The following is an 11,796-nucleotide window of genomic DNA, read 5'->3' as shown; positions in this document are numbered from 1 at the left end:
CTTGACGGATTTACAAACGGTTTGGTTTTTTACAAACGTTATTAACGTGGCTATAATTATGGATGCTTTAACATGTTTCATGAATTTTTTATTTATTTTTAGTATACGTATTCAGTGTCATAGGTACATCTTTGACGTTTATAACAAACCAATCCGTTTGAAAATCGGTAAAAAATTAAGCAAGTTATGGTCATTTAAAAGTACCTGCATCAATAAAACTCAATGCTACGAGTGAGCGAGCGCCCTGTCCTAAGATGGCCGCCAAAATGCGGACGTTCAACTCATTTGGCCATCAGCGCGGACGAGCCATCTAGCCTTTATATACATATCTATGGTTCTCACTGCGGAACACAATATCCAGGGGGCGGATTGGATCTAGATCCAATAGACCCTTTTACAGCTCACGTGATCAAATAGCCTGCGCGCGCATTTGGGCAACGGAAGTAGTGTTATTCCCCATTGGTTCTAACGTGGTAGCAACTCAGAACGTTTATTAAAACGGTTTCCCAGCATCAAATTGTCTGGTTGTTGCGTTTGGTTGCTCAAATATAATATACTAATATACGTATATATGTATCTGGCAACTTTATTTTTGGCCATCTGCTAACGTCTTCTATCCACTCCACTATAGTACACGGATCTGGTAGCTGTGATGAAAATGTTGATAAAGTCAACTTTTTTAAAATAACTTACTGTTTGTGTTGCTTCACTGCTGATTCTTACGATACTTCCGTTGCCTAAATGCGCGCGCATACGCTGCCACGTCATCATTGTGTACAAACAGTAAAAGGGTCTATTCCTCCCACTTTATATACTTTGTTCCGCCAAATGAACCAGTATATTTGCGTTGTTGCAGGACGCAATTAGTTGCAACCTGTGATCACCAACGTTTGCTCTTATCAATTTAAGTGTACGTTTGATTAATAATATAGTCGAGAAAGATTCATAATTTAGAAAGTATTCCAGACAGTGTGATATCACTGAAGGGATTTATTTGTACATTATCCCACTTATAACACATGTACATACAAGTGAATATAAAAACAAATTTATTTGATATCCTTTATTAGCAAATAAAAAAAGTAAACCATCTACGAGGGAAAGTTGTTTTCCTAATAAACATTCAATTTATTAATTTCTAAATAACATGCCATAGCCTATATATTTTAATAATTATGCATATTCAGTGCCGCTGCTAGCCATTTTGGTGCCCTAAGCATAATTCCTTTAAAATGCCCCCAGTTTAACTTTTTATTACCAAACATATAACTTAATAGCAGAAAGTAAAATCTTCACAGCTTTAGTCAACAAACACTACACATTTGAAAGTGGAAACTTTTATAGAATAGCAAAATAGAAAAAAATTACCAAACTTAAATAGAATAGCAAAATAAAAAAAATATCATTATAATCCAGACATGTTTTTCCCAATTTAAATAAATTACATTAAATAAACATCAATAAGTAAACAAGAATGCTCAATATTCTTAAATAAAACAAAGATTTAGAGAACTAAGTGTCACAGTAATGTTTGCTTCATATCATACATGGTGACATTTTATATTTTTATATATTTAACAATCAGGAATTGTTAGCCTACCATGTGCACTAACTGCTGCTAGCGTTAATTTATACTGAGAAAGTATTAACCACCATCACGTCAAAATAAACCACAAAATAAACTACTGCTCAATATCTAAAGAAACGTAGTAAAGAAAGTAACAGCTGCCGTCAGTTATTTGTAAAATGCATAGGTAATGTTTTACAGTAAAATCTCAATTTAGCTTGCACTGAAGTTATAAATTATAACAACATAGTCTGCTAACATTAATGCCAGCACAGCAAGTTCGAGGCGCATTACGATTAGCAGCAGCTGCAGCCCATGCACATTTCCCTTTATTAAGGAATGATTAAACATGATGGACTTACCCGCAAGTGATGCACGGACATCATCCCGCAGTTTCATCTTTTTTCTTTTTTCCGATCATGACTTCTGCTGTCTTTTCTGGGCAATTTCCAATAGTTTACTGTCTGGCCGTTTCTCAATCCGAAGGCTGCCTGCAGCCTACGCGAGGTCGCATATGCAGCCTGCATACGTCATCAAGCCTGGTTTATTTCAGTTAACTGAACATTACATTAGCAAGTCATAAGCATATTACAACAATTTACGATGAACTAAGAATAATAGTCAATTTTATCATCGTTAATATTACGAAATAAGAACGTTTTGATGACGTATGCAGCCTGGAAATGCGACCTCTGGAGGCTGCAGCCTTCGGATTGAGAAACGGTCTCTGTCAAATTTCGTCAGGCGCCCGCGCGATCAACCTGCACGGACCATCAAAGGCTGGGGGGCATACTTTCTAAACTAGAGCAATTCAATTATCTCGTTCCCCCTTGTTTGTAACATATACATGGATAAAAACTGCCTAATAATATTTCTATAGGCTAATGAAATTCTATCAGCATTATAATTTTTTTTCATTAGGCTATATAATTTTGGTGCCCTCTCAGCACCTGGTGCCCTACGCACAGCGCGTGATGCGCGTTATGGGAGCGGCGGGGCTGTGCATATTTATACTGTATCCATTCATAGGTCTTAAACTGCATGTGGTAAGATTACTCGTTGTCACGGTGATCCGTGTCATGTTTTGTGTTTGTTCTATATTGTCATCACCTGGACACTTGTTAATTATCACATCATTCCTTCCACCTGTGTGTCATAGTCTTTGTGTATTTATACCAGGGTTTGTGTCACACTCATTGCCGGATCATTGTCATTGCTACCCCGTCTGTTACCTGTCTTGGATGTTCCTGTGGTCACCGTGTTATCCCTCGTGGTTTATCATTAAATGTTATTTATTTTCGAACTTTGCGTTTGCGTCCTATCTCTCGTACCCAGTCGTGACACTCGTAGTAGGCTTACCCGAAATGTTTTACTCCAAAACATTATAGCATTTCACCCTAAAGGCACTACTTTTATTGTAGTCATAAGTAAAGTTCGTTTTTATGTCAAAAGAATAACTTAATTTAGTTACGACTTAATGTGGAAATGGTAACGCAGCAACACATGTATGACGTGTCTTGTGGTTAAACTGCTGACCAATGGGATCTCTGGATCTGGATCCAGCTCCGCCCCTGGATCTGAATCAAACCCCGCCCCCTGGATGTCGTATTCTGCAGTGAGGCGCTACTGGTCCAGCTGGAAAGAAGCTGAACGATTGTAGGTTGTACCTTTGACCTCATACATCCTGAAAAGTTGAAAAGTTAAGCTGTAAGTTGCTCTTTGGTCGCCCCCTAGTGGCTGGTTGCAGTACAATTCACAAACCCCGCCCTCTCCTTGCAAACGGTAAGAAATTAAATGTAAGAAATTACAGGTGCTGGTTATGTAATTAGAATATCATCAAAACGTTGATCTATTTCACTAATTACATTCAAAAATTTAAACTTGTGTATTATATTCATTCATTACACACAGACTATTTCGAAGGTGTTTTTTTATGATTATAGCTAGTGATGGCCAAACGAGGCTTTCTGAACCACTGAGGCTTTCCAGCCCATTGGCAGTGTTGGGCAAAGTTACTTTTAAAAGTAATGCATTACAATATTTAGTTACTCCCCAAAAAAGTAACTAATTGCGTTACTTAGTTACTTTTCATGGAAAGTAATGCTTACGTTACTTTTAAGTTACTTTAAAGTTACTTCTTCTTACTTGGCTGAGGCTTGATCTCTTTCAGGCCTTGCAGGTGTCTTTTATGTTCGCAAAAATGTCAAACTCTGGCCTGCCATCTCCGTTTCTGACTCAAACTGTTCCCGCTCATGCGCACAGAGTGCGTAATTCTACGTTAATATGTTCAGTTTAATTTAGAACATTATTTTATTTTTAAATTGAATTAATTAAACTAAAAAGTAACTTGCATTACTTTTTTTTAAAAGTAACTCAAATATTGTGTATATTTATAAAGTAATGCGTTACTTTACTCGTTACTTTAGAAAAGTAATATTATTACCTAATGCACGTTACTTGTAATGCGTTACCCCCAACACTGCCCATTGGTTCGCCAAAAGGTTCATTTACCCGAAGCCTCATGAAACAATGTGCCCTCTAGTGACACCTGCTGTGCAAAGCAATGAATCGCACACAAATCTATTCATTTTGAGCAACCAAATTGTCATGGTATTCCATAGTATGAAAAAAGAATACTATGGAAGTAAATGGGGTGCAGGAACTGTTTGGTTACAAACATTTCTCAAAATATATTCCTTTGTGTTCATCAAAACAAAGAAATTTATACAGGTTTGTAACAACATGAGAGAGTGAGTAAATGATGACAGAATTTTCAGTTTTGGGTGAACTATCCTCTTAACTGCTCCTTGTCTGATAATATAATATATCTTTATTGGTTATTCAACAAAAATAGCCTACAGTAGAAAACTTTAAAAAAATATATATATATAATACAAAGCAATATAAAATGGAACAATATTTTAGAGGAAAACGTTTGGTGCCTTTTTTAATTAATGTGTTAACAGATGTTTACTAAAACAGTAATAAGTTTACATGTTGCATTGTATTGTAACTATCATTATATGGTTGTCACTGTGTAAATTTTAAACAGTCAATTGAAAAAAACATATTTCTGACCAACAATTAAACATGACATGAACTGTACCATAACTTTTGTTTCTTAAACTGGAATAAAAACAGTTTTGTCATTGGTCATTTTAGCTACTGCACGCGTACAGTAGAATTAGGATGAAAACAGCGCTCATCCGGTGGGATCTCACAAGATTTTGGCTGTAGCTGTATCCTTTCTTACCACAACACAATGACTGCACTGTTGAAGGACGTCTCAATCTGAAGAATGCTTGGAAGCAGCCTTTGTTTTGTGTCCTTCAGTTAGCCAGTTTTGAAGGATGCATAAAGTGTATCTTTGGCGGCCTCAAATCACACGCCTACTTTTGTTACATATAAGAAAAAAACATGTTTTTAGAGATGAAAAGATTTATGTTTTGTTGTAAATCAATCACATAATGTTAAACTGCATATGTAGTTAATAACTAGGAGACCACAAATTGTTGATATATAATTCTTATTCACAGTACTGCATCAATGGAAAGTTTTATTTGTTTGTATTTTTGTATGCACTGTTTGTGTTATAGGAATCTGAATGCATTAAAATAGTCGAAACATACTAAATATAATTTCAAATACTATTTTGTACTGATAGCATCAAAATTGGGATGCAGCGATAGTAATAGCATGGCTCAATCTTGTTACATCCAGTATCTTTGCTGTTAATAAACAAAACAAAAAAAATTGTGCAAAATTATGATCCAGAAAGAATGCTGTTTCTAAGAAGACATTTCTAATGTAAAGTTGGTGCACAGAAAATGCACAGAAAACACACAGTTTTTATTTGTTACTTACTTTACAAGGAATACTATATCACTATTGGTACGTGGATAATACATTTAATATTTGAGGCCTGGTACACATTACCTTGTTGATCCCATGGGCTGATTTGTTGTTGGGTACATATCATTCATAATAACTCATTCAGTTTTTTGTTTTGATCAAAAACTGTTTGTTTAATTTTAGGCATCTCAATGTCCTCAGAGTGTATGGAGACAGATGTGAGGGGACTAGAAATTGGAATATTTTCCAAATTGGTATTCTTTAGTCTGACTTTGTTTTCCAGAGAGGGTTCATTTTCTCTTCCTGCAATATCACGAACAAGAAGAATGTATGCCTTACACGAGTTTCAGACAGTGAGAGTTTTTATTTACTCAGTTAAGGCCTAATATTTTATGTAAGCCACTTAATTTTAATTGATTAAATTAAAATGTATAGATCACTCTTACCTTTTAAACTCTCTTTTTCATGTAAATTCATTCCCGTTTCCTTGTAAATAAAACAAATAAACCCACACTGTTATAAATAAAACAATGTTTACTGTTTTAAATATCTCTTTTTCATAAGAAATAGTGATTTCTATTCTTAACATAAATAAAAAAAAAATACCTGTATCCATGTTTGATGTGAAAAAAAGAAATACAATTGTTAATAGTGTAATTATTTCTTTATTAGTGCAGTGTATTTTGTGTTAAAGAAAAATTTGTCAATTAAGTCATACAGTAATAAAGGCAAAACAGATTTGTTGTTAATCACTCTAATCTCTGTTCAAAACAGTAATCTCTGTTCTTTTTTGGTTTTAAGCCCCCCACACACACCCACCCAAAAAATCCCAATTAGTCTGACAATTTCAACATTGTAAAAAGTTGAAAAGTTGGATCTTGAATTAACTTATTTTGTTTTTGTGTTACCAATTTAAGTAATCTTTTAAGTTGAACCAACTTTCACTTTTTATGGTGCATAACACCTGCTCTATACTACTTAATTCGTTTGTTGAATTTACATAAAATGCCCAAAAGGAGAAGATCACATAATGCCTCAACACTACAACATATTAAAAAAAAGTGAATGAAGCTTACCTGAACTTGTAGATTTTTTCTTCCAAATACATACATACACGATTAGTGAAGTAAGTAATAATAATAATAATACAGTTTCTATAACAATAATTGTAATGATGGTGGAAACAGTAGTGGAATTTTCACATTCAGCATCAGATGAATGTGTTCCTGGTTTTATTTCAGTAAGCCCTGAGGCCATCTGTGAACATTATCCAGCATCAGATTTGTGTGAAAATGACAACAAACAGCACAATAATCAGTTTGGGTGAGCACTCACTTTGTGTGTGTCAAATAGGATGAGAAAGATCCATTTGAATATGTTTCTCCAGTACAATCATCACACAAAGTATCTGTGGAAGCAGTACCTACAGAGACAGTGAATAATAATCACTTAACATTCATTTTTCATTGTCTGTCTAAAATATCCAGTATCTCTAAAAAGTGTAGTTTTATTTGGTTTCTTCTATTGCAACAAATTCAACAATACACAATTCAACTTGCTCTAATTGCTTTGTTAAACAATAAACAAAGTTTCAAGTAGTTTCATATTAGTGTAACAATTGTTTTAATCACGTGAAGCCTACCTGCTTGTTTGATGTATTTTCCAGGACTACATTTAGAGTGTTTCACAGCTAAAGTGCAGCTGCCTTGAATTTTGTCAATGCAGTAAAATCCCTCCAGTGGCACACAAACAGTATTTGAAGATCTAGTGCAGGCTTTATTCACTTTTAAACATTTTTCTATGAGTAAGTATATGGTTATGTCAGTAAAGTTTAGTAAAGCATTGTACTTTTGAAGATGCATCTGGAGCAAAACAGTGTAGTATTTTCAGGCAGTTTCACTAAATCATTGGAGCAACACAAGATGATTTATCTTGCAATTCCTCTGACTGAAAAGCTTTAATTAATATACACAATTATTCACTGTCAAGCTAGATTACACTAAGATTGTTGATAACATGTGCCATTGTAAAAAAATTCAAATAAAATTAGGGAACCACTAACCTGCCTTACACACAGTGCAAGGAAAGCATTTTGTGAAGCCATTTGATTCATCAATGAAGGTAAAAGAAGGGCAGGGTGCACATGTTGTAGTTGTATCATCTGTGCAGTGCCAGAAGACATAATTTCCTACATAGATAACACATAACATTTGGATGTGAAAGGCTAAAAATGAGAGCTAAAAATGTTTTATAAAAGATAAGTATAGAAAGTTCCTTTTTGCTCAGGTAATTCTTAAATTTTTCCCAGATGTATATACATAATATAGTATAGTATGTATACTATGGTATATAATATAATACCTATTGTCTATTATACATAGTGTATATTCCCTTTAGGTCACATTGGCAAAAAGGCTTAAAAAAATTGTAATCAAATTGACATGAACGAAATTTCTACCTTCTACAGAATACTTAAGATGAATACTAAAGAAACTAAAGATGGGTTACTTACAAATGATAAAAGATATTTATGCATACTAAAAATCCCCTCTATTTACCCTTTGCCTTTAGTACTAAACTAATATTTCTGTCAGGTCTATTCACCTTATCCCGCCACGCCCATGGCCAGACTTACAATTGGGCTTGATTGGGCTTGGGCCCGGCCAGAAGGGGGCCCCCGTGCTTGCTTGCATTTGTTCAGTCGTTTTAATTTGTTTGGTGCTGAATTGTTTGGTGCTGCATTTAATTCGTTAATATATATATGTCAGTCATCTTGGTGCTGAATATGATGCGCTGCGTTTACTGCTTTTGATACCCATAGACGCTAGTATAATAGCGAATACGCGAAATGAGAGTCATAAATGAGCTTACAGATAACGAGAAAGAGCAACGCGAAAAGGAAGCGCTCAGTAAAATGAAAAAGATTACTGGAGTAAGTATGGTCTTGTAACTCTGCTTTTCTTCTTTGTTTGTTTCTACGGTCGTGTAGTCCAGTGGTTCTCAACGTTATTCCTGGAGGCCCACTGCTCTGCACATTTTGTATGTCTCCTTTATTTAACACACCTGATTCAAATAATCAGCTCATTAGCAGAGATCTTTATGAACTGAACTGATTGTGTCAGATGAGAGAAACATACAAAATGTGCAGAGCAGTGGGCCTCCAGGAACGGAGTTGAGAACCACTGGTAGTCTAACACGCAGGTATACGCAGTATACCCACTACTACCACTAGGAAAGGTCAAGGATTTCCGTATACCCACTTAAAAAAGCACGAGGATACGTACCAGCGTGTGACAAACTTTTGACACTTTGATTCATAAATTGACATCTGAATCACTCACCATTCGCATGCTCCACTTGCTACTTTGGCGGGTTGGACCTCATATACAGTCGGCTATTTGGTATTTTGCTTCATGTGGCACTGCGCGATCCGATCATCATATGAAATCAAAATATTGCAGATTCGAGCCGCAAAAGTGACTGAAAAACAGACTGGTGTATTCATGTGGTGCAACAACCGACAGACGAATGACATCAAAGTACCGCGAGAGCGATTCAGAAATCACACGGAGAAGTCTGCATTCTAATCGCTCTCGCGGTACTTTGACATCACCAAACGGTCTGTGTAGCGCCAAATGAAATCCAATCTGCTTGCAGTCTGCAGCTCACACGACACTGTAACCAAACAGCCCCTGTGGAGAAGTGAACGAGTGCTACGAAACATAACAAAATCCGGAGAGTTAACGCACATATGACTATGTCAACATTTAAATCATCAGTCCAGTTTATTACTTCATCATCTGGAGGTGAGGATCACAGTTTAAACTTCTGAAAAGTGTTCATTTTATATCTACCTTCAAGGTTTTAATGTATCACGTTCATATCAGACGCAAACAATAATTCATGATCATCTTCTCCACTTTGGTTTTTGGTGTCTAATATTACATGATGGTCTTGTCATCAATATTAAATAACATCCTAAAATCTTTTCTTTTTCTTTTTCATTCTTAAACACTGCACCACTTGTATTAGGCTGTATGCAAACAATACACTTGTTGATTTTACATTACATTATATGTTGTGTAATAAGGTGAATGTTTATAAAGACATATTATTTTCTAAAGCTAAGTCTAACAATGCTAGGGGTTATTTTTTAATGTGCATGATTAATTTGAATTTGTGACATTTAAACACATCTTGCACTGATATATCTTATTCTGAGAGTGTAGGGCCCAAAATTTATTCAAGCCCAGCGGCCCCCCACCCCGGGAAGTCCTGCCCTGGCCACGCCCCTTTTTTATTCTTCGCTCTTTCGCATTTGTCAACCGACTTCCTCAAACATGCCACGGTTTAGTAGTTAGAAGTTAATTAGTTCACTATAACTTTAGCGAAATGACAAATAACGCTACTACAGTAAATGTTTTAAAATAGGAGCACGGAGAAAACTTCATACAATGCTTGGATATGAAGTGGCCGCCGCAAGTAACCTATGGGACATAAAATAACCTCGTCCTGTCAGAAGGAGTTGATGGAGCAGCATTGAACATTTTTAAAGTACTGAATGATGCTTACCAATATTTGCACCCCAGCCAGTCCAATAACTCACCAATTCATTTGTAATATACCAGGATAGAATTCATTTGAAACCAAAGCTATACTGCATTAAATGACTATTCGACTTGTATAAGATTAAAGAAAAAAAGTGCAGTTAATAAAATTCCTTTTTAAAAATATTTGATTGTCTTTGTGGATGATTTAGATGTCATAGCTCATAAAAGACAAACAGTGTAGTGCTAATATTGTGTCACCTTATTGTTAGTTTAAAAAGTGTTGTGTGTTCTTTGCCTACCTATATTACACATCGGACAATATTCCCCTTTTGATGATTTATATTCACTTGGCCCACAAGTATTTCCTAATGTGAAAAGAATGTAAATAACTGCGAAGAAAAAGGATCAACATTAGGCCCTGTATTACTGTGTAAACAACACAAATCAACATTTCCTAGCCGACAACAAATTCCCTTTAGTAAACTAATTTGGTGACTTGGATATATTTTGATCATTTGTTACTATTAAATATAAAAGCTACATTACATTTTTCCTATATTTTTGTAGTTTCACTTTCAACTCAAGTCACCGTAACGTTAGCTAGCTGGAACATGCTACATGTTTCCGTTGTGGTCGTTCGATATTCCTGACAACACAACCGAACACATTGTTTTTGACCGTACCTGATGCGCGAATGATAACGCGAAGTTGAACCAATAACGTGGTTTTCATGATTTTCAGTTTGAAATACAAACAAACCCAACATTTTTGTCCTCCCTTTTGTCGTCGTCGTTTTTATCATCTCCAAACCGCCATTTTGAGCATTTAGATCACAGGACCAAGGCCCATTTATTTTGCCTTTTTAATACATACTGTACATTATGCAGTTAAAGCTAATACCGACATAATGGCATCAATCTATTTATGCACAGAATTGTATTTAATTATATATTGTTTTAATTTTAGACTTACAATGGGCAAAACAGCTTTATATTTGTGATAAATTATTTTGTTTTTATTAAACAGTAGGATCAATGCTTGATGTGGGTGTGTATATTTGTGTCAGCAGTTATACATCTCATGGGTCTGACTGAATAGAAAAACACAATTAATTTCCTCTATATTACACGTGTACCTGACATTCTTCAAAAGCCTGGACAGGAGAGATTTCAATTAAAAAACATAAAATTACAGAAAAAATATACAAAGATGTTAGTATGATAATTATTTACAGATGTGCAAAGTATATTGTACAGTTTACAAATGTTAAATATAAATATGTGTAGTGTGGGAAATTGCACTATAGAATATTGCACTTTAAATATACAAGTATTTTTCTTTAAAAGTAGCAGAGATGGGCATAAATACATGACAATATACTTAAAATAAAAATACAAAATACCTCAGTTAAAATGTCTCAAAATAAAATATTAAACATTGTGTGGCCATTACAGTAGCTTGCATTTTGAAAATACACAAAACATACATGAAATTAATGTATGAAATCTATCTGGACCTGTGAAGATTTTTAAAGTTCAACAGAGGACTCAAAGTCACCTGCATGCTGACAGCTTTCTGTGTGCATGCTCTGAGACAAACAATTGATGAGAATTCAGTTTGGATTAATTATCTGTAAATAACAGTCTCATATATGTTAACAATGGATGAGGCTTGGTTATCAGTTTTAGAAGTTGTTATCAGGGAATAACAAATTTTGGAATGTTGGGACTGACCAATCAGAACCAGGGAGCAGTGTAATAAATCATCATATGACCCAGCAAGCATTAATGCTTAAACACATTTGACTAGCTAATTGATAAACAAACA

The 11,796-nt window shown here is 35.0% G+C and overlaps 1 protein-coding gene and 1 long non-coding RNA gene across 3 annotated transcripts; both read right to left on the bottom strand.

Annotated features, from left to right (window-relative positions):
• Window positions 1-4,355: 4,355 nt before the first annotated feature.
• LOC141282988 (uncharacterized) lies at window positions 4,356-6,458 on the bottom strand. Its single transcript, XR_012337931.1, has 3 exons — window positions 6,026-6,458; window positions 5,866-5,905; window positions 4,356-5,722 (listed from the first exon to the last, which is right to left on the bottom strand). It is a non-coding gene; the product is annotated as an uncharacterized lncRNA (long non-coding RNA).
• A 50-nt stretch (window positions 6,459-6,508) lies between these two features.
• LOC135729324 (tumor necrosis factor receptor superfamily member 14-like) lies at window positions 6,509-10,791 on the bottom strand. Of its 2 annotated transcripts, XM_065246877.2 has the most exons (6): window positions 10,653-10,791; window positions 10,269-10,358; window positions 7,482-7,607; window positions 7,062-7,217; window positions 6,755-6,842; window positions 6,509-6,676 (listed from the first exon to the last, which is right to left on the bottom strand). In XM_065246877.2, the coding sequence occupies exons 1-6, from the start codon at window positions 10,699-10,701 to the stop codon at window positions 6,652-6,654; spliced, it is 534 nt and encodes a 177-aa protein (XP_065102949.1). In that variant the 5' UTR covers window positions 10,702-10,791; the 3' UTR covers window positions 6,509-6,651. The 2 variants fall into 2 exon arrangements, with proteins under 2 accessions (XP_065102949.1, XP_073672322.1); XM_073816221.1 differs by lacking the exon at window positions 10,269-10,358 and having other exon boundaries at window positions 10,653-10,785.
• Between the last annotated feature and the right edge of the window lie 1,005 nt (window positions 10,792-11,796).

This window comes from Paramisgurnus dabryanus, chromosome 11, assembly GCF_030506205.2.
Source record: "Paramisgurnus dabryanus chromosome 11, PD_genome_1.1, whole genome shotgun sequence".
NCBI classification, from domain to species: domain Eukaryota; kingdom Metazoa; phylum Chordata; class Actinopteri; order Cypriniformes; family Cobitidae; genus Paramisgurnus; species Paramisgurnus dabryanus.
This window is presented reverse-complemented; position numbering and strand designations above follow the sequence as displayed.

Excerpts from the sequence above, each read along its gene's own strand:
- LOC135729324 (XM_065246877.2), bottom strand. The coding sequence starts at position 10,701 with ATGAAAACCACGTTATTGGTTCAACTTCGCGTTATCATTCGCGCATCA. Across the intron at positions 7,218-7,481 it reads TTGCACTGTGTGTAAGGCAG|AAAAATGTTTAAAAGTGAAT; the intron begins GTTAGTGGTTCC and ends ACTTACTCATAG. Across the intron at positions 6,843-7,061 it reads AAAATACATCAAACAAGCAG|GTACTGCTTCCACAGATACT; the intron begins GTAGGCTTCACG and ends CTGTCTCTGTAG.